The sequence below is a fragment of the Plenodomus lingam genome (assembly GCF_022343315.1).
Source record: "Plenodomus lingam strain CAN1 chromosome Unknown contig_13, whole genome shotgun sequence".
Taxonomy (NCBI): Eukaryota; Fungi; Ascomycota; class Dothideomycetes; order Pleosporales; family Leptosphaeriaceae; genus Plenodomus; species Plenodomus lingam.
The window spans coordinates 1,369,515-1,390,233 of NW_027093931.1; the positions used below are offsets into that span (position 1 = coordinate 1,369,515).

At 53.4% G+C, this 20,719-nt stretch overlaps 11 protein-coding genes across 11 annotated transcripts; 5 read left to right on the forward strand and 6 right to left on the reverse strand.

Annotated features, from left to right (window-relative positions):
• Window positions 1-468: 468 nt before the first annotated feature.
• On the forward strand, window positions 469-1,245 carry IAQ61_002069 (uncharacterized protein; the record flags this gene model as incomplete). The annotated part of the gene is made up of 2 exons (XM_066095389.1): window positions 469-487; window positions 932-1,245. 2 exons carry the CDS (start codon window positions 469-471, stop codon window positions 1,243-1,245), a joined length of 333 nt encoding a protein of 110 aa, XP_065954873.1.
• Window positions 1,246-2,646: 1,401 nt separating this feature from the next.
• Window positions 2,647-4,834, reverse strand: IAQ61_002070 (uncharacterized protein; the record flags this gene model as incomplete). The annotated part of the gene is made up of 3 exons (XM_066095390.1): window positions 2,647-2,665; window positions 3,014-4,464; window positions 4,520-4,834. The coding sequence occupies 3 exons, from the start codon at window positions 4,832-4,834 to the stop codon at window positions 2,647-2,649; spliced, it is 1,785 nt and encodes a 594-aa protein (XP_065954874.1).
• Window positions 4,835-4,960: 126 nt separating this feature from the next.
• Window positions 4,961-6,216, forward strand: IAQ61_002071 (uncharacterized protein; the record flags this gene model as incomplete). The annotated part of the gene is made up of 2 exons (XM_003833896.2): window positions 4,961-5,134; window positions 5,198-6,216. Exons 1-2 carry the CDS (start codon window positions 5,125-5,127, stop codon window positions 6,214-6,216), a joined length of 1,029 nt encoding a protein of 342 aa, XP_003833944.1. The 5' UTR covers window positions 4,961-5,124.
• A 385-nt stretch (window positions 6,217-6,601) lies between these two features.
• Window positions 6,602-7,252, reverse strand: IAQ61_002072 (uncharacterized protein; the record flags this gene model as incomplete). The annotated part of the gene is made up of 1 exon (XM_003833897.2): window positions 6,602-7,252. One exon carries the CDS (start codon window positions 7,250-7,252, stop codon window positions 6,602-6,604), a length of 651 nt encoding a protein of 216 aa, XP_003833945.2.
• Window positions 7,253-8,496: 1,244 nt separating this feature from the next.
• Window positions 8,497-10,034, forward strand: IAQ61_002073 (uncharacterized protein; the record flags this gene model as incomplete). Its single annotated transcript, XM_003833898.1, has 7 exons — window positions 8,497-8,652; window positions 8,708-8,794; window positions 8,864-8,883; window positions 8,948-9,098; window positions 9,237-9,409; window positions 9,481-9,699; window positions 9,803-10,034. 7 exons carry the CDS (start codon window positions 8,497-8,499, stop codon window positions 10,032-10,034), a joined length of 1,038 nt encoding a protein of 345 aa, XP_003833946.1.
• Window positions 10,035-10,736: 702 nt separating this feature from the next.
• On the reverse strand, window positions 10,737-11,813 carry IAQ61_002074 (uncharacterized protein; the record flags this gene model as incomplete). The annotated part of the gene is made up of 5 exons (XM_066095391.1): window positions 10,737-10,741; window positions 10,788-11,075; window positions 11,127-11,273; window positions 11,323-11,551; window positions 11,604-11,813. The coding sequence occupies 5 exons, from the start codon at window positions 11,811-11,813 to the stop codon at window positions 10,737-10,739; spliced, it is 879 nt and encodes a 292-aa protein (XP_065954875.1).
• Window positions 11,814-12,595: 782 nt separating this feature from the next.
• Window positions 12,596-14,357, reverse strand: IAQ61_002075 (uncharacterized protein; the record flags this gene model as incomplete). The annotated part of the gene is made up of 6 exons (XM_066095392.1): window positions 12,596-13,090; window positions 13,147-13,223; window positions 13,279-14,035; window positions 14,093-14,105; window positions 14,156-14,261; window positions 14,315-14,357. 6 exons carry the CDS (start codon window positions 14,355-14,357, stop codon window positions 13,064-13,066), a joined length of 1,023 nt encoding a protein of 340 aa, XP_065954876.1. The 3' UTR covers window positions 12,596-13,063.
• Window positions 14,358-14,542: 185 nt separating this feature from the next.
• IAQ61_002076 (uncharacterized protein) lies at window positions 14,543-14,962 on the reverse strand (the record flags this gene model as incomplete). Its single annotated transcript, XM_066095393.1, has 1 exon — window positions 14,543-14,962. One exon carries the CDS (start codon window positions 14,960-14,962, stop codon window positions 14,543-14,545), a length of 420 nt encoding a protein of 139 aa, XP_065954877.1.
• A 247-nt stretch (window positions 14,963-15,209) lies between these two features.
• IAQ61_002077 (uncharacterized protein) lies at window positions 15,210-15,741 on the forward strand (the record flags this gene model as incomplete). The annotated part of the gene is made up of 1 exon (XM_066095394.1): window positions 15,210-15,741. Exon 1 carries the CDS (start codon window positions 15,454-15,456, stop codon window positions 15,739-15,741), a length of 288 nt encoding a protein of 95 aa, XP_065954878.1. The 5' UTR covers window positions 15,210-15,453.
• Window positions 15,742-15,776: 35 nt separating this feature from the next.
• Window positions 15,777-17,036, forward strand: IAQ61_002078 (uncharacterized protein; the record flags this gene model as incomplete). Its single annotated transcript, XM_003833901.2, has 1 exon — window positions 15,777-17,036. One exon carries the CDS (start codon window positions 15,777-15,779, stop codon window positions 17,034-17,036), a length of 1,260 nt encoding a protein of 419 aa, XP_003833949.2.
• Window positions 17,037-17,536: 500 nt separating this feature from the next.
• IAQ61_002079 (uncharacterized protein) lies at window positions 17,537-20,668 on the reverse strand. The gene is made up of 4 exons (XM_066095395.1): window positions 19,752-20,668; window positions 19,268-19,694; window positions 18,348-19,213; window positions 17,537-18,288 (listed from the first exon to the last, which is right to left on the reverse strand). The coding sequence occupies exons 1-4, from the start codon at window positions 20,312-20,314 to the stop codon at window positions 17,634-17,636; spliced, it is 2,511 nt and encodes an 836-aa protein (XP_065954879.1). The 5' UTR covers window positions 20,315-20,668; the 3' UTR covers window positions 17,537-17,633.
• Between the last annotated feature and the right edge of the window lie 51 nt (window positions 20,669-20,719).

Here is a 20,719-nt window from a genome sequence, read left to right on the forward strand (position 1 = left end):
CCATCAGCCGCGCACACTTCCCGTCCGAGCGCGCTTGAGGCTGACAGACAGCATGCAACTCTGCATTAGCCTCTTCTCTCTCATTCCCTTTCTCTCTCTCTCGCTCTCTCTCTCGCTCTCTCGCTCCTCTCTCATTCTCTTCTCTACCCTGCCCTGCCCTGCCCTGCCCTGCCCCAAGCCGCACGCTCCACCCCGCTTCTGACCCTGAAACTTATTCTGGTAACTACCCGTTCCCAGCGCTGTTGCCGTAGTCCCACTCCCTGCCCCGAATGCACCGGCCGCCGACTAACGGGACGGGGGATGATGACGAGAGAGAGAGAGAGAGAGAGAGAGAGAGAGAGAGAGAGAGAGGTGTGCACTTGCAGCCGGGGTCCTTGCAGCGGTTGATCCGTGTGTCCCAATGCTGTGGTTGGGTGTGCGAGCTGGATCGGCGGGAGATGGGTAGGGTTATGGTATAAAGAGGTTTGGATGCCTGGGACCAGGCAGAGTAGTCACCACCTTTTCACTGCACCTCCACCACGTCTTCCTTTTATTTCAAAGTCTTGTTTCTCTCTCCTTGTCTCCTTTAGCTCTCCTTTCTGCTCGCTTTCCCAATCACCGGTTTTCTTCTTCTCTTCCTCTTCTTCCTTCTTTGCGTCGTATAAGTCTGGTCTTCCTGTCTTCTCTTCTCTTCCCTTTGAGTCAAGCGTTCTCATCCAGTTCCAGTCATCGGCCGTGTTTCTCTGTCATCAAGTCTTCGTCCGTCTTCCATCGAACCGTCTTGCTCATCTCATCACTCCCACTCGTTATCAACCCCACACACACCCTCGTCATCACAACACACACACCTTCCTCACACCACAACTTCATCCCACACCCGTATTACTTTTCTTCACAATGGGTCGCGGAGGCTACAACTAACCGTCTTTCTCTCCCGTCATTATCAATTCAGACGCCAAGAAAGAGTCATCCAATTTTGCCCCCAAAGCACAACATACATCTCATCCACACCACCCCGCCACCCCAACCCCACTCACCCCAGGCAAATCACAAAAAACCATACCACACAATCCTCGAAAATCATCTTTCAAGAACTCGCCATCATGGGTCGCGGAGGCTACAACTAAGACCGCCAATGGCTCCAACGCGGTCCTATCACCACTCCAATCTCATCTCACCCGCTCAAAACCCCACTCCTCCTCCTCCTCCTCCAACAACAACGACAACGACAACAGCAACAATGCCGGTTACCCGCCCGTGCAGTAAAAAAAACCTGCACATCCCACCTCCTCTCCATCCCCGTCCCTCTCATCCTGTACCCCTTCATCGCCAGCACTACATCCTATATCGACCTTTGCAAAGCTGCGATTCCCGCGTAGCCTGATCCCTTTTCGTCTGCGGATCCATGTCACAACAGATTCCTAGACCCGGTTGTACGCCATGCGTTTACATTCTACCCCGTCACGCGCCGCGAGCACACCTCGTCCTCTCTCCCGTTTCTCCCTTTCCATCCCGTCTTCTTCTCGCCACCTTCTTTTGATTTCCTTTGTTTCCATTTCCTACTTGCCCTCTTTTCCTCGTTGCCATGTTTTCCATGTCTCCTTCCTCCTCTATTTCCCATGTCTCTTCCTCCTCTATTTCCCATGTCTCTTCCTCCTCTATTTCCCATGTCTCTTCCTCCTCTATTTCCCATGTCTCTTCCTCCTCTATTTCCCATGTCTCCTTGCCCCAATCCTCCTACTCTTACCAATCCACCCACCTTCTTCCCTTTTCTTGACCAACCCCTTTTGTACCACCACCACTTTCTGTACCACCACCACACCACCCCATAATCCCCCAACCCATTAGACTCAACCATCATACCCCTAGAAACAGACCAGGACACGCTCTTCACTGAGCCAGGCGTTGTTGAACAGACTTCTTTTCCCCTCCCTGTCTTGCCTTTTTTTTTTGTATTTCTTTTGTATTTCTTTTTTCTAGTTTTTTAGTGCTTTTCCCTTGCGAGCGGTTGTGTATGCTGATGGTACATCTACGGCTAGAAATGGAGTGTCAAGGAGCAGGAAAATTTTGGATTTTTTTAACGAGTGATTGGGTTAGACTTGTGTTTTGTTTTTTGAGTTTTCAATTTGTTTTGCTTTTGTTGTTGTTGTGGGTTTGGGTGGGATGGATTGGGTGTTTGGGAACTTGAATGGGGGCGTTATAGACGGAGGGGGAGTTTTGAGAGATTGATACTCTTGTAACATTATCGAAATGGATTTTTGGATGGATCTTTGGTAACCTGGGTTTTGCACGGACAACCGGGTTCCAATGTGATTGGCCATGTTGCTACTGTTTAGATATATTCAATGTATTGCATCATGTTACCCGGCTTGAGGTTGATTGAATATAACGCATCATGTTGCTAGTTTTGAAATGGGTGACATCATCCCATGACATCGCTGTTGCTGCGCCTGCTGTTCAGCAAATCGAGCCATGCGTATGCCTCACTACCACCTCCCCCCAATACGACAAGGCCGGCCATATGACTCGGCCTTTGAGTTGAAACCGTCTGGACTCCCGAAGCCGTAGCATAACTCCACACCATACCGATCGCCATTGACCGGTCGTGCAGTGCCTCGTGCTGCCGTGCTTTTCAATTCAAACGTCCTCGGTAAACGCCCATGTCGTTTACTTGCCGACACAAAACCTACAGCACCCGCGTAATTAGCCCCAAAATGTCCAGAAAAGTAGCCAGCGCCTTAGTCATGTGACCAAACGCCATGACATCGTCCGTAAGCCGGCACGCACAGGCGAAGTCGGGGAATGCCATCATTCGTCTACGACTGCCTGCACCACCAGCACGGACGTCGAGCACTCTAATTCCATTGTGGCTGACCCTGAGCAGAGCCTCACAGGTGGCGATCTTACGCTGCATGTATACATGTACAGCGCTCCTCGTCATGGGGGCCAAAAATGCACAGACATAGGGTCGGAACGCCTTATACCGGGGCTCCCTTCTAGAACCGTTGTACAAGGAAACGTGGATACGACTTACTTTTCAAACACGACGCCTAGAACTTCCTCCACATCGCCGCTTTCGCCCCGGCCAGTGATCCGCCCCAGTGCTTCGGCTGCAGAGCGGAGGGATTCTGCGGCAACTACAACGTCGACTTCCTCCTCTTCAGAGCCATCTGCTGAGACAGTGGTGAGGAAGGTATCGAGGTAAATGAGACATTCCGAAAGAAGGACGCGTTGACGTTCAGTTGCGCCTAGGGATTCTTGCCAAATGGAAGGATCGGGGTCGGAATCAGGCACCAGTGCGGAGGTCATGGTTCTGAAGGTGTTGAGAAGGTTGTTCAGAAAGGCCTGCATATCGCCGGCATTGGATGGGGTGGCCTCTTTGCAGGACACAAAGGAGACCTGATTGTTCGAGATACCCAGACTGGGCTGAAGTACTGCACGCCAGGCAGCATGTGCACTGTCGGGTTCAGTGAGTCGGTCACACTTGTTGATCGCAACCAAAACGCTGATGCCCATGCCCACGCATTGCTTGGCCGTCTCCATCACTTCGGGATCCATCTCGGTAGTGGCGTCCTGGACAACGACCAAGACATCAGACTCGAACGCTCGCTGCTTCGCCCGTCTGATGCCCTCTTTCTCAATAGCCCCGACACTCTCTTCACCCAGAAGACCAGCCCTACGTAACCCAGCCATATCCCCCATCTTTACGAGCCAACCTCCCAGGTCGAGACCGACTTCGACGACGTCTCTGGTTGTGCCAGCTTCATGGGACACAATCGCGGCGTCTCTCCCAACAATACGATTGAGCAAGCTACTCTTTCCTGCATTGGGTGCTCCAAGTAGAGCCACACTTATCCCATTTCGCAACAACTCTCCGCGAACCGCATTAGCGACGTGCGCTTCCATATGAATACGCAGACTATGAACCTGCTTCGCGACAGAGGCACACAGTACCGCTGGAGACTCATCGAAATGCTGGTCCTCTGAGAAGTCGATCAGGGCCTCAAGCTCTCCCCGAGCAGCCAAGAGCAACATGCGCCATTGCTCGTACCGCGCCGCGAGCGAGGAAGTGGTGCCGCGAACAGACAGCTTACGCTGTTCTTCAGTGGTTGCAGAGAGCGTTTCGCCCAGCGATTCAATCTGAGGTAGATCCATGCGGTTGTTCGCAAAGGCGCGACGCGTGAACTCTCCCGGTTCTGCATAACGTATCTGGGCGGCAGCTGTTCCTCCGGAAACTGCATCTGCTACCTTTGTGCACGCAGGTATTGCAGCCAGTACTGCACGAACAATTGCGGGGCCACCGTGCACATGTAATTCAAGGAGATCTTCGCCAGTTACAGTGCTGGGCGCAGGAAAGTACAGGACGAGTGCACCTGAGTCGAGTAGAGTCGCAGGCGAGGGTGAAATGTTTGGAGTGTACAGTTTCCTGAGAGTTGCCTGACGAGGTTTGGGAAATGCAGCAGATGGACAGAGTGCATGGTATATCTAGGCGTGGGTGAGTGTGGGAATCCATGGGGAGTCGACGCTGTAGGGGTAGTACCTGTCGACATGCTGAGCCAGAGATGCGTATTACTGCAATCGCCGCTCGTCCTGGGGCAGTTGAAAGAGCATAGATTGTTGGATCGTCATGAAGGGGAGTACTGGCATGGTATTGACGCTGATGGACGGGCTTCAAGCGTGATGGGGTGCGACTGTAGAATGAGGAGGAGGAGGAGACATGGTGGGAGCCACAGCCTGCCAAACAGCAACCAACTCGTCCAAGTGAGACAACAGTACGTGCAAGCGGTGAATAACAACTCGGCTTCGATACAGACAGAGAGTAGCCGCGCTTCAAAGTCAAGATGGTAGCTCTCATGCCGAGAGGGCTGATTAAGTGCGAGATAAGTCACATGATGAGGGGTGACGATGAAATATTTTGATGTTTGAGTTGAAAATCGACGCTTGGTGGTTCGCTCGCTCCTTCTCCACACAATCACATGGTCCGAGCGCCTCCTCGGGCATGGATGGGAACCTTGGAAGGAAGGACCCACCCGAACTCTTGGCGTCTCCAAAATATTTCGAAAAAGTTATTCGTCGGCGCCATCAGCAAAACTACCCACGACAGCCCGCCAGCCACGCTTCACGCTTTCACCTCCAATACTCAAGATGGCTTCAGGTATGTGCCGCTACGACAAACCCACGTCTCGTGTTTGACCTGCTGACTTGCCCGCCTTTCTAGACGATCTCGTGTGGTCCATCATCGGGACCGATTTTTGTAGTTTCAAGCTGAAGACGACCAAGGACCAGACATTCTGTCGCAACGAGCACAACGTCTCTGGTTTCTGCAGTAAACAGTCTTGTCCCCTTGCCAACTCGAGATACGCCACTATTCGCTCTGACCCCGCCACGGGCTCTCTCTACCTCTACATCAAGGCCATCGAACGCGCCCACCTTCCCTCCAAGTGGTGGGAGAAGATCAAATTGCCTAGCAACTACACCAAAGCGCTTGAGCTCGTCGACCAGCATCTGGCCTATTTCCCCAAGTTCCTCGTACACAAGAACAAGCAACGCCTGACTCGTCTCACTCAAGTCAACATTCGCATTCGCAAACTCGCCAAAGAGGATGAGCGCTTGGGTGAGAGATTAGTCCCGCGACTGGCGCCCAAAGTGCGAAGACGAGAGGAAGGACGTGAACGCAAGGCTTTGGCTGCTGCCAAGGTCGAGCGAGCCATCGAGCGAGTACTCATCGAGCGCCTACGGTCCGGCGCCTATGGCGATCGCCCACTCAACGTCGAGCCAAATGTCTGGAATAAGGTCATGCGTGGCCTGGAGAAGGAAGGACAAGCCGAGCGGGATCAGGATCTTGACGACGGGCTGGAGGAGGAAGACGAGGAGTACGAGCACGAGCTGGAGAATGGTGCCGGCGAGGTCGAATACGTTAGCGACATTGATGGCGAGTCAGACGATGAAATGGAAGACTTCGAAGACTGGATTGGTGGACAGAGTCCTGACGAAGGCTCTGCTGGTGAGGACGAAAGCGATAGCGCCAGCGCCAGTGAGAGCAGGGACGAGGATGAGTCGGCTGATGAAGAGACGGAAGCTCTCAAAAAGACTCTAGCAAACCTCAAGCGCAAGCGTCCTGCTGGACCCCCGCCCAAGCCGAAGAAGAAGCCATCCAAGGATCCAAAGGGTCCCAAGCGCGGAATCGAGTACGAAGCCGAGAGAGAGCATATTGCGAGAGACTCTCTGAATTTTTAATATCCTTCATATTGTTGGCACAGCGGTGGCGTTTTATTGGATCATCACAATGCCATATAGACACGCGGTTACGCCTAGAAAAATGAAGAGGCATGGCTATGCAGACTTCTAATTGCATCATTGGAAATTTTCGAATTTCTATATAACACTCTCAAGTCCTCCGGGCACGCTCTTTCGATTCATTTTAGATGAGTTGACCAAACTGTTCAGACTACACAAATAGCTTCTTCAATCGTCCGATGCGATCCACATGCTCTACAATAGTACAAGCCCCACGACATAAATTGGGGGTTGAGGTCTAATTTTCACACTGTGAGACTAAGTTTGTCTCTGTACAGATACACCGGTGCTGGAAATGGTAGTCTTTGAATACATCTGGTCAAGATTAGCCTACGATCAAAGCCAAAGATGGCGAACTGACCTGTCCACTAGTCCCTTGTATCTCGTATCGTCCAGCGCCGGAGATTGGCACATTCTTTCCGCTCTTCGTTGTCGCAGTGATCGCCGTAAAAGACACCGTGCCAAAGTTGGGCGTCTGAACAAGCTGACCTGGCGTCACTTGATATGCCTGTACGAAGAAATCGGCAACAAGTGCGGTCAACTTCGAAGGATCAACACCAGAGGGCCCAGACAGTGTCTGAGTGGTCCGCTTGTTTTGCGTCTTATTTTCTACAGTCACGGTCCCTCCCGCGTCGGCCGCCTTGATGGTAACGGTGATGGAGTTACCATTTGCAACAGGCACGGAAGACGTTGTATCTGTTGATGGCCCTGGGAAGTATGCTGAGAAACTTTTCAATGTGCTGTTGTACACGATCCCGCCACTCATGACATAGTCTTGCTGAAGGGTGTCGCCTATACCCACCCAGATGGAAAGCCTGTTGTTTCCGGAAAGATTGGGAACGGTGAAGGTTCCAGTCACGCTGGCGAAGGGGTCGCCGTCAGGAGCCTTGAGGACAGCACCTCCTCGATTCAGGTCAAATGCCGCAGATGCTAGAGTAGTCCAGCACAGTGTGCTGAGAATGTTGACGAATCGCATGGTTGGCTGGTGGTCTGAGATTGGGCCAGTAAGAGACGCTGGATGGAGAGGGACGACTCTTGTTCAACGAATGAAAAAGGAACAGTTTTGCAATGCTTCGAGAAGCAAAGAAACCTGGTTCTCTCGCGATATGTAAGTTTTTTGGGCCGCATATGACAGCACAACGTGGGCTATATTACTCATGGATACGTACCCGGTCGTTGAACAGCAGTGTAATATCACCGGGCTTAGCCATTTCCAACTGAATTCATAAGCTTTTCGCCTCCACAGATTTATACCACGATATTAGCGTCAGTGCACTCGCGGCAACCCACCACATTTTGGCACAGGTGCAATCGGCGGGTGCCACTACAATCAATCACAATGGACAGCCCTCAATGGATAAAGATACGATGATACCTGATTGATGTTCTACCACCGGGGGAACAGCCGGGCAATATACACAAATGGGTGCATTTATACCCCCGCGACTTGGCACGCCGGCAAAGTCGAATAGATGAGGCTTGTGCATCCTTGTCTCGACGACCATCAATACAATCTTCGTCCAACATCGCACATGAGTGGCCTTGGTAGCTTACTACGAGACTTCGATATGCATGTGGGGTGCCACACGACTTTATGAACTGAACTGCCGAAAATCATCAAGACGGGCGATATATTGTATTGCTACCTTTACACGACCAATATCCACTGTGGTTCGGACTCACGGAAGCATCGTCTCATCCACGACTGGATGGTTATACCGCCAGGTATCCATGTGACCCAATGCATTATAAATTTCAAGTAAAGGGTGCTAATCGTACAGTGTTCAACATAGGCGGCACACAGAATGAGTGACATGGATGCACAAGGGTAGGGAGGCTCAACAGCTATCCTGTAGCACAATCTCACCAAATCGATATGATTTGTATCAAGAGAGGCTAATCACATGGAAAACTTCCCCTAAACCCCATCGCCGATTGGAAGCATTGATTGGAAACATTGACCCACCCGTGCTCAGCACGCAGGCATCCGTAAACAAGGTCAACCACGCAAAACCCTTCTGCAGTCTCGAGAAGATGATAACTACTTCTTGGCACCAAGATCCCTGATCCACTCCTGTCCATAGCAGAAAGTAATAAGGGCGTATAAGATCCAGGGCACTGTGTGAAACCTCCTGCTTTTCTTTTACTTCGGCCACTCGCCTCTCCCTCTCCTCCAAACTCACCATACCAGCAACCGTATTGTAATAAAAAGAAACGACAATGAAGATGCTTCGCTCCACCACGGCCCTCGCGCTGCTCGCACCCGCAAACGCGCTCTTGCGTTTCCCATGCGCGCAGCTCGTCATCGATCGTCTTGATCCGCTGGTCACGCCCGGCCAGGCACCTTCACCGCATTTGCACCAGATATTGGGAGGCGTGAGATATCCCCACCAAGGATTTTTATACCATGAGCCGAACTGACACAGGGTAGAATTCCTTCAATGTCACCATGGCGCCGGAGAAGGATATGCCGGCGGAGTCGACGTGCACGTCTTGTCAGTTCAGCGAGGACTTTTCTGTAAGCAGCATGCAAACACATGGTTGTACTTTTTTTTCAAACGAGCAAAAGCTGATGCGTGGATGGTAGAACTATTGGACTGCTGTGCTGTGAGTTCAAGTCGTGTGAGACTGAGCTGAGTCTTGCTTGGAATGACTGACAGACTCTTGATAGGTACTTCAAGGCCCGCAACGGGACTTACAAGCGCGTGCCTCAGATTCCTAATTCCGGGTTCAATGGGGTTAATGGCGGGATGACGGTGTATTATATGCAAGATGGGCTGTATAACTTTCAGCAGACGTCAAAGGTGCAAGCGTTTCAACCGGTAAGGCTACCCTTCCTGTTTGGCACCTCTGCTCCTTTCTTTGCATCTGATGATGAATCTTGTTGGCGGCGAGTCACTCCTGCATCTAGCTAGGATACCCGTGATAATGCTGATGATACTGACGCTGTCACCTTATAGGGGTTCCGCATGTTCATCGGCGACGTCAACGCCCGCACAAAAGAAGAAGCAGAACGCTACCGCCAGCTCACTTTCACCTGTCTCAACGACATCAACACCCGTGACCCCCAGACCCTAGATTTCCCCACAGGACCCTGTAAAGCGGGAATCATGACCGCTGTCCGCTTCCCTACGTACGTTCCCTTTTCCCTTTCCCTTCCCCCCTATACCATTACAAACCGAGACATCTAACATACCACCCCAGCTGCTGGGACGGTAAAAATCTCGACTCCCCAGACCACATGGCTCACATGTCCTACCCCGAATTCGGCTCCTTCGAGTCCGGCGGTCCCTGCCCAGCCTCACACCCCGTGCGCATGGGCCAGCTCTTCTACGAGGTCATCTGGGACACCACGCGCTTCAACAACAAAGCCGACTGGCCCGAGGACGGAAGCCAGCCGTTTGTGTGGAGTTTTGGGGATGGGTGAGTTTGTATTATTTTTTCTTCTGGGCTTGGTTGTAAAAGGGGGACAGGAAGTGCTGGTGTGATGTCGCTTTGCTTGCTAACATATCTGGTATGATTATAGAACCGGCTATGCGAACCATGGCGACTACCTCTTTGGCTGGAAAGGCGATGCCCTGCAGCGCGCGCTCGACAGTCCTTGCTACCAGAATTGTCCGACGCTGAAGACGCAGGATGCGGCGGCGATGAATAAGTGTACGGTGCCGCGGGTGGTCAAGGAGGAGATTGATGATTGGGTCAAGGAGCTGCCGGGTGGGTTTCAGGCGAATTATATCAAGAAGAGGTGGGTGGATTAGTGAGGTTTGTGGGAGGGAGAAGGAGGGAGAATTAGTGTGATATTTGGGGGATGGGGATGGGGTGGTTTTGAGTGGGTGCTGGAGAGATGTATATAGTATACGATACGATATGGAAGCGAAATGTCATGAGCAGTTTGTGCGTCTACTTCACACAGAGTACCAAAACACAAACATCCCAGTCTCAAACCAAAAGTGTGAAATCAATAACACCACATCTTCCCCTTCGTACCAAATCCAAAATCTCACTCGTCCCCTTCCATCATCCAGCATGCTCAGCTCTCCATCTCCCATTACTCAAACTTCATCACCACCCTACCTTATCCCCCTCTCATCCACCACCTCCCCCACTCCCCTCACCAACCCCCCCTTTATCCAACCCCAACCGCGCCACCACCGCCTCCAACTCCGTAACCCCCTCGCCCTCCTCCTCTTCATTCCCATAATAAGTAAACCCACTAAACTGGCTCCAACCACTCGCATGCCGACTATGGCGGCCCAGCGTGGTACGCGTGTGCGAGGTGCGTGTGCGCGAGGCCAGCGTTGCAATGTCGAATGTGAGATTTGATTCTGTGTCGTGGAAACGAGTGAGGGTGGGGAGGCAGGCGGTGTTTGGGCGGTGGATTACGGTTTGGGAGGAGGAGTGGGAGTGAGTTGTTGTGAGTGAAGAGAGGGAGGAGGAGGAGTGGTTTGGTGGGCGGGGATTTAGTCTTGGGGAGGAGATTAGGGGGCGGGGATTTGGGGAGAGGGATTTACGAAGGGTTGAGGCGAGGGAGGCGAGGCTGGGGATGTTGAGTACGAGCAGGGCGGTTGTCAGCTCGATGGTGCGATGGAGATGGGATTTTAGGGAGTTTTTCTCGGTGAGGGAGCCGGTTTGCCAGTTTGAGAAGAGGGTTTTTGTTTGGAGGATTGCGGCGGCACAGGCTATGAAGGCTATGCAGATGATGGTGATGATCGTGGCTTTTGTTTTGAGGTTGATGGATGGGCTACATGCTATGGGTAGCAGAATTAGTACGAGTATGAGATCTGTGCTTGTGTTTATCACTGCTCTTGCCATTAGCGGCTGGATGACCAAGCGATGATCAAAATGCTTACCATTGTTGATCACGGCAAAAGTGATAAATGCTTCCCACGACATGCAATGAGATCCAGGAGGTGATGGGTGACGCCAAGCTGCTGCCAGCGGTATGCATCGCAGAAGTGTCGAGCCAAACCACGTGAGAGCGGAAGGGAGGATGAGAGCTAGACATGTGAGCTTCTTGCAATTGCTCCACTATGTGCATACACGTACCGATCAGTCCATAGAGGAGGAAGCGGCAGTACCTTCTATCGAAGATGCGAAGCAGATAGAATGCCCCGGAGAGCTTTGCCAGGCTTATCCCAATAATGTGGAACAGTGATAATGCCAACGCCCAAGGCCCAGTAGCCCCGTCATTGCTCGACCTCGTTGCTTGCCAACCTTCTTCAAGCCCACTGCGTAGCTGACCAATAAAGGTGACAAGTAATCCTATGCTACATAGCTAAACATAAACTCAGCCCACATTTTTCTTGAATAGGATCTGATAAACTCACACCGGCGACCAGAGCTAGGCCATCATCAAAGGCGAATGTGCGAAGGAGTCTTCCACGAGTGCACACTCGTAGCAAGCAACTGAACAGCGCGATTGAGACCAGCGTAGCGACAATGGCAATTTCGGGTGACACCTTGTCTGGGGCTATCCAGGACCGTCGAGAGGTTGCCTCGCGAGCACCGACATGTATCTCGTGCAATCGAGGGGGCATATCCACTGTCGTTGATTGAAGGCATCCGTGAGCACAAGATAGTTCTTGCAAGGCAAAAACAGAGGATTCAGTCTTGTTTTGAACGTCATGTTGATTCCCCGCGGCAGATGTTCAGGGGAGCGCGTCTCGTGCAACACTTAGAACGAGGGGTGGAAGCCCAGGTAACACAACAGATGGCCTAATGCTGCTCGCCGACGTCGCTATGGTGATTTTCTCGTCTCTTTTCTCGATAAATTAGAGATCCTAGGAATTTCACCATCTTTTTCAATGGAAAATTTCAATGGAGAGATCGCGAATTCGTAGGTGGTAGATGAAGGTAGTTGATCGCAAGTTTCTTAGATTGACGGCGGTAAAGTCCAAAGCATTCGGCTGAACTGCATCTACTAAAGCCATGGCTTATGCAAGTTTAATTAAGATGTCTTCGATTTAGATTGAGGTTGAGGTTCAACATCTCATGCCGCACCGTGCGCGCCTTGTAAACGCAGCTGGAAGCCACCACTTGTTTTTGTTCGGGGTCTACGGATCAGCCCTGCAAAGCCCTGTGACGCCCTATAGTCGGTCCATCTCGTGGGAGACCGTGCTATATGCGGCTGGGCGTTGCAGAATATCTATCCTTATACGTTGCGATCCTATTCCGGCGGTTGTTCAGACGGCATCAAGGCCAGCGTTGCGAACATACTGTTGTCGACCGCAACATTATGACGAGGATAAAAAGCGTATTTGATTGATCAATGGAGTCAGTGGAAGGTTTCGGGAGCTCTAAAAATGGTGATCGTCGCATGGCAGAGGCGTGGAGGAGATGAAACTGATGAATGCGAAGCAGCCACAACAAGGAAGTTGCTCTTGGCAGGCAAAACTGAGGAGACACGCGATCCGTAGCCATTCTCTCTAATTTTGGCAGTCTGCAAGTGGTGTCAAAATTAGCCAGGAATCATAATTTGGTAATCAAATTACGCATCTGTACATCTGGATGTAGTAAGGATCTTGGCTAATCCCGAGCTGACTGTGGTGCCGGATGCTGTGACATTGCATACTTTGAAAATAGGAGAGCAATTCAGTGACCGACTCGAGGATGCAAGATGAACGAGGACATCTGCTCCAATGCTGCTGGCATAGATTGTATCTGACGCCTCTTCATGGATCTGTGTTCCATTATATGTGTATACACCCTGCAAGTAATTTACCAGCCATCTTCCACGCACATACTTTACATGGTACTTTCATAAATCCGTAGATTTCGTGTTTGCCGACTAGGCACTATATGAACTGATGTAATACTACGTTCTCGTTAGTCATCAAGCTCATCCTATCAGCACCTCGGATAAAAGCTTACCGTCAATACCGACTCGTCATCACCCGTATCGTTTGTCAGATAAACATACAAAATCAGCGCATGCTCATGGCAAAAGCCTTGTCGCTCATTAGCAACACACCCGCAAATACATTGAACATGATGACCACTTACACGCAATGACCCGACCCCCAAGTCTTCCCACACTCATAACCTTGCCCCAATCCCGGCCGTCGATTCGCACGGCCGCCCAGCCTTCCTCGCTCCTCCCATCCGCACTCCCCAGCAACTTCATCCGTGAACTCGGATGATCCGCAATTCCATTTTCGCCGCCAGCAACCTGGCCTGGATCGAGTTCTGGATTCGTCAAATCCGTCCAGATGGATGAGATGTTCATGGCGTCGGAGCGCACGCTCATTTTGAGACATCCATGCATGTTCGCTGCAATCTCGAGCCGCGTATTGGCAGAAGTGGCAAGGCTACCCTTTGACTCGGCGAGGGCGAGCTTGGTAAAACGGTCGCTGATGGCTTTTAGTTGGATGAGCGGGGGGAGTATGATATGTACATCTGGCTCTCGACATCGGGGTTCGTGCAGGCCGGCGACAGTATCGGGTGCGAGGACGCGGACCGGGATTTCTTGTGTGACAATGGTCTCGCGATTGGAAGCTCCAAAATCGTTATCAAAGGATGCGCCAAAGTGGCTGTCGAAGCCGGTAGCTGCGGTAGGAATGCCATTGTAGGTGTTGGAGGATGTGGTGGTTACCATGGTGAGTGCTAGTACAGGCATGTTGTCCTTTTTCGTGAGACGCATCTGCGCCGAAGTTGCGTTGAGGGCAGACTTCAAAGCACGATTGAGGGATGTGAGAGGCACTTCGAGATTGATAATGTTGTTGGCTGCAGATTGGACGCTGATGGTTTCAAAGATGGAGTCCTGCGTGGGGGCGTGTTAGCACTGTGCCAGGGAAAACAGACGGTGCGTGTGGCTTACAATGGAAAGGACGCTGGATCAGGTCAGAAGAAGTACGGGCTAATGGGTGAGGAGAGAACTTACGCCCACACTTGGGTGCCTTGCTCGGGTATGATGGTGAAGCATACTTGTTCTTCGCCGAGCTTCACCCACGCCAGCGGACCGAGAGAGTTCAGCGATGCAGTGAGCTCTGCAGGGTTATTTCTTAGTATCCATGGACAGGTGCATGCTATTGTTACACACTTGTAAAGGTTGTGACGTTTTGTATGGAAGCCTTGAAGCGCATCTTCTTGTCACGGCATGGTGCGGGGGCTTCGAATGTCGATGGTCGCGACGCGTCGGGAGGAGAAAGACGCGTTTGGTGGGGGTAAGTTAGAGGGCGACGTCATCCACCACGGTGCCGCTAAGACCATTCGAGACATTGTATTCGGATGCGGAATAACTTGCACCCGACACTACCTTGCGTCCAAGTCATGGGCATGTAGTAGTAGTAGTAGTAGTAGTAGTAGTAGTAGTAGTAGTAGTAGTAGTAGTAGTAGTAGTAGGAGTAGTAGTAGTAGTAGTAGTAGTAGTAGTAGGAGTAGTAGTAGTAGTAGTAGTAGTAGTAGTAGTAGTAGTAGTAGTAGTAGTAGTAGTAATTAGTTCCTTGTGCCGATCGCGCATCAGATCTCCGGCCAGGAAGCTCGAGTCTGTTGACGATGCCGAACAGTGCGGGGAGCCAAGGCTGTGGTCGCTCCAGGCAGGTATTTGCGAGTTAGTTTTTGTCATCGCCAGCTGGCAAACGACTACTGTCAGGATTTTATACGGGATGCTGTGACTCTGCATGGCGAGAGAAAAGACGAATTGCCCATCCTCTCTCTTGCTTGCTCTTCTCCGCCAAACACGGATCATGGCCACCTGTCTGACCGAGCTTTCCTTCTCCCATCGAGAGCCTACGACTGTGTACCCAAGTGTTGCGCGGGCGTCTGGGGCGTGTGTGTGGAGTCAATCAAGATGACGCTGCCACTGAGCTGCTAGCCATACACGGCTTAGCCTCAGGGTCCAACGGTAAGCCAGTGCAGAGCTCGTCGGCAACGAATGGCTTCTTTGGGACAAGCCATCGCTCGACGCCCTACGCGCGACTGGCGGTGTTGGATGGCAGGTTTCGGGGATTGCTTAAAGACGGGACTCTGGTCTCCCTAGCCAGTCGTCTTCTACCCATTCTATTCACCTCGACCACGTTCTCGCCCTTCTAAACCAGCCCTTCTTGCTTCGCCCAAATATCCGCGACTCCTGCGCACCGAAGCTCTGGCCACTCCCCCCGCATGCCACCTCATTGAAGCTCTCCAGCCCCACACCACGCCTCTCCCCCAAACCATCGCTCACACAACATCCACATCGCCATGGCATATCTGCTGCGGACAGCGGGCCGCACCCGTACCGCACTTCCTCGCCTAACCCCCAGAACAGCACCAATCGCGCTACGGAAACGACGGTATGCCTCTGCCGCAGCTGCACCAGCTGTACACAGCAACGAGCAGCCCTTCTTCCCCGATGAACCCAGAGAGCCCATAGTCAAAACCCCCATTCCCGGTCCACGGAGCAAAAAAGAGATTGAGAGACTAAGCCAAGTCTTTGACACGCGAAGTCTGAACATGATGGCCGACTACTCACAATCCTATGGAAATTAGTATGCTTCTGGAATGGTAACACTCCTAGCACACCCATGCTGATGAGCTGCAGCATCGCCGACCTCGATGGCAATGTCCTCCTGGACGTGTACGCCCAAATAGCGTCTATCCCCGTGGGCTACAACAACCCGTCTCTGCTCCTCGCCGCCACATCCCCCGAAATGGCCTCTGCCATTGTCAACCGGCCTGCCCTGGGTAATTTTCCCCAACACGACTGGGCGCACATACTCGAAACGGGTATCCTCACGGTCGCACCAAAGGGCCTTAACCAAGTCTTCACCGGCCAATCGGGCTCCGACGCCAATGAACTGGCGTACAAGGCCGCCTTCATGTGGCGGCGACAGCAAGAACGTGGTGGCGCCTCGGTCGACTTCTCCAACGAAGACATGATCTCATCCATGGAGAACAAGAGCCCCGGCGCCCCAGCTCTCTCCGTCCTATCCTTCAAATCCGGTTTCCACGGCCGCCTCTTTGGCTCCCTCAGCACCACGCGCAGCAAACCCATCCACAAAATCGACATCCCCGCCTTTGACTGGCCCCAAGCCCCCTTTCCCATGCTCAAATACCCCCTCGAGGAGCACGCGGCCGAAAATGCAGCAGAAGAAGCACGGTGTCTCGCCGCAACCGAAGAAATCATCACAACCTTTCACGCACCCCCCGCCGCCATCGTCATCGAGCCCATCCAATCCGAAGGCGGCGACAACCACGCCTCCCCCTCCTTCTTCCGTGCCCTCCGCAACCTCACCAAAAAACACAACATCCTCATGATTGTCGACGAAGTCCAAACCGGCGTCGGCGCCACGGGCAAATTCTGGGCCCACGAACACTGGGACCTCCCCTCACCCCCGGACATGGTCACCTTTAGCAAAAAGGCACAGACGGCAGGTTACTACTTTGGCAACCCCGAACTCAGACCTAACAGACCATACCGCCAATTCAACACGTGGATGGGCGATCCCGCCCGCGCCATCCTCTTCCGCAGCATCATCACCGAAATCAACCGCCTGGACCTTGTCGCCCGCACCGCCCAAACAGGCGCCTACCTCTTCGCCGGCCTCGAAAGCCTCGCCGCCCGCTTCCCCCGCGAGATTCAGAATCTCAGGGGCAAAGGACAGGGCACGTTTATCGCGTTTGACAGTCCGCGTCGCGACGAGGTGTTGCGCAAGGCCAAGGCCGAGGGCGTGAATATTGGCGGTAGTGGGGAGATGGCGGTGCGGTTGAGGCCCATGTTGGTGTTTCAGAAGAGGCATGCGGATTTGTTGTTGGAGAGGTTGGAGAGGGTTTTTAAGAAGTGAGGGTGGAGGGGTGGATAGGCGCATGGATGGGATTGCATAGCCAGTGTTTAGTCTTGTTTTGATGTGATTGGTATCTTGTGCGGGATATAAGTAATTGATGCTGGCGCTGATGCTAATACCCAATCTGCAAAAGTCCCACGTAAATGCAAGCACGCATACACACTAGCCCGACAAAATCCGACGCCAAAGAAGAATGAGCAACTATTGAAAGAGCAAGTATCAAGTATCAATCATCAAGTATAAGCAGGATTCAGACAAAGACATTAGAGCCATTAGATCAGTCCTAGTAGAAGCAAGTAGCCCACTGGCTACTGGCCACCAGCTACTACCCAGACACTAGATCAAGTAGTACATGTTGTATACTGCATGCATCATCTCCACCCATCATGCCTGAAGAAAATCATCCAAATGCCACGCCCACCCGCAAAAGCTGGGGTTTTTCTTGTTTGAACAAATCATAACGAGGTGGCTCGTTTGTAATCCAAATGCCATCCCCCCTCCACGGCTCATACCTCATAAGGGGAGATGAGCGATGAGCTCCAAGTCCGTGCCTGAGTACCACAACGACATCACCACAACGACATATATCCCCCCCGGCTATTCCGACCGCTCCAAACAAACCCGAAACCGATATTCAATCCCCTCCCTCTCACAATACTCCGCCAAGAAGCGGAGGCCAAAGCGAACGGCCTGGATGGGCGAGGTATCAGCAGCAAGGGGCAAAAAGTAAGGACCGCTCATGCGTAGCACGCCATTGCTGCTGTTATTGTTGTTGCTTGGATTCGAGATTCTGAGCGCCGCCGACGCGGGCTCCTCGCGCAGGAGGCGGGGGTTCGTCTCTCGCTGGGCCCACGTCTTCTTGTACAGCGACTGGAGGTCGTCCATGGGCAGGGCGGCGCGCGCGTCTTGGAAGTGGCGGGCCATTTTGATGAGGTGGTCGGAGAGGAGGCCGAAGTTGTCTGCGAGGGTGGGGTGGTGTTTTGCGAGGTCCGAGGGGGCGAGGTCTTGCGGGGAGTCGTGCGAGGTGGCTGTGCGCGAGGGGTTGGCCCGCTGGGCGACGTGGGTGCAAATGGCCGAGGCAATGGTGGAGCTGAGGTAGGAGCGCAGGCCGTCGAGGTGGGGAAAGTCTTTTGTGCAGCGGGCGTAGGACAGGCAGAGGGGGAGTAGCGTTTTCCACGTTTGTTCGACTTCGCCGGGCCGGTTGCGGAGGTGGAGGGAGAGGTCTTGGGCGTAGTAGGCGGCCATGTAGGAGCTGGTGTTGTTAGTCGAGTGCTAATGTCGAGCGCGGTTGTTAACAATAGGATGACTTACAGAATGCACTCGAGGTTCGTAATGGCCGCGCGCTTCTCATCCTGCTTGTCAATTTTGCCGCCCGCTGTGAGGATCTTGGTGGCTTCATGCTTGAGTGCGCGGCCCATTTGATTGAGCTTCATAGACGTCTGTGAAAGGAGAGAGATATCGGCCTGCTTTTTGCTTGCCACGGGAGCAGAAGTGGGACCAGCCTTTGGATCGGCCTTTGCCCCGGCAGGAGTTGCGCCTGATCGCCCGGGCGTTGCATCGTAGCTTTCTGATGAGGCCGTACGCAACATGCCGAGTCCTTTGGGTTCTTTCTTTGGGGTGAGATACTGGGTTTGACTTTGTTGAGTACTGCTGGTTTTGGCTGCGGGGGCTGGAGATGAGGTGGCGGGGGTAGGGGTGATGGGACGATCTTGCTGTGAAAGTGCCCGGGGTCGCTTCGAGGGTACAGACAACGTAGCCTCTTCTTCTGCCCTGGGCCGCTTTTCAGGAAGTCTGGTAGAGGTAGTGGTGGGCCGCGCGCTAGTTGTCGCACTTGAGAGAGGCGCCGCTGCGGATGTTGCAGTGTCTCCTCGTCGTGCGGCAACTTTGGATACTGCCTTCTTCTTGATAACTGGGCCGTCAGGAGGCCTGACAGGAGCTTCTTTCGCTCTGTCCTTTTCCCTGTCCACAAGAGCCTCCTTTGCCCTCTCCTTTTCCCGGTCTGCCCTGTCCTTTTGCCTGTCCGCTGGAACCTCTTTTGCCCGCTCTTTCCCCCTGTCTATGAGAGTCTCCTTTGCCCTTTCTTTTTCCCTCTCTGCTGGAGCATCGTGGCTCTCTTTCTGCTCGGGCTTCTTCTTGGGCGGTAGACGCAACAGGTTCTTGACCGTTGATATTTTCGCCTTGGAGAACTTTAGCGTGACAACAAGACTACGGCCGCTTTCACCGGTACGCACCGGTGCTGGGTTTGGCGACGTGCCCTTGATTGACACGGATCGTATGCGATTCTCAGTCTTGACTGGCGCCTCAGGTTTTGGAGGGTTTGCAGGCGGAACTGCGAGACTCTGGGTCTTGCGATCCGACGAGGATGTGGATACGTCAGACTCGGCCCGCTTGCGCTGCACATCTAGCCTGTCTAGCTCCGCCTGGATATTAGACGGAAGAGTGGGTGAGAGAATGTCGGGAAGGCCATGAGGATTTCTCAGAGGCTCTTCGACCGGCGAGAGCATGGGCGGTAGGCCATGTGGGGTGACGCTGGCCGTCTTGGACCCAACCGAGTCGCTCTTGGGCCGCGATGTGGTCGCGTGCACCCGCGATTCGGATTGTGTGGCGTCTGTCTTGATCTTTTCGGCTCGTCGCTCGTCGCGGACGCCATTGGAGGCTCTATGAGCTGTCAGCTGTGCACTGGCTATAGCAATGATTCCTATGCCATCTCCGTACCGTATCGGCGACTTTGCGCCCGGCTTCTGTGGGGGCGCAGACTGCTTCTCTGCTTTGGTGACACCATTCGACTGCTCTGGCGCATGTTTGGTGGGCGCGGGCGGTGGTGAGGAGGGCTTCACAGTCGGCGGGGCTGCGGTGCCATTTGCCTGTTTGACCTTGAAGGCCGAGAGATTTGGCTTCCTCTTCACTGGCTGGTTGTCGGCTTTGTTGGGAAGAGGCTTGGAGCGGCCTTGCTCCGGCTCGTCGTCCTCGCCGGCCTGCAGCTCGAAGCAGTCCTGGCATGGCTCGCGGTACAGGTAGGTGCGATACTGCATGTGCTCTTCGTCATGGCGCCACAGGTGGCCCAGCATCCACGCATATGCCTCCTGTCGCGAGTGGTAGGTGTAAGGGTGTAGGGAGGGAGTGGAGAGGACATAGGGGGTGCGCGGGACAGCCGTCTTGATGCGCTTGAAGACGCTGTCGAGGGCCTCCAGGTCGTCTTGGTCATCGGTGGGTAGGTGCTTGCGCTTGATTCCGCGCGTGGTCTCGACGACGGCGTCCGCTCGCTCTGGGCCTGACATGGCCTGCGGGGGTGAGGGCGAGGGCGAGGGCGAGGAGGGGAAGGATATTGGATGGCCGGGGAGGTTCTCAATGGCAGTGGCAGTGGCCGTGGCAGTTGGCAGAGGCAGGTGGGCGGCGATAGGTGCAGAAGAACGCGTAGAGACGGTGGACGGTCATTAAGCTTGCGGGTGCAGCCGTCCAAGGTGGGGCGCTGCGACAACGCGGCGGCGGCGCGCGTGCTAGCGATTAGGCGCGGTGAAGGTGGGCGCGCGTGTGAGTGTCTGAGTGTGCGGTGGGGTGTGCCGAGCGGAGGGGCGGGGCAGTAGAATGGCTGCCAACGAGGGTGAATGAGGGCAAATGAGTGCAGGTGGTTGTGTTAGTGGCCCATGAGGTCACGTCGGTTGGGATCAAACATCTCACACTCA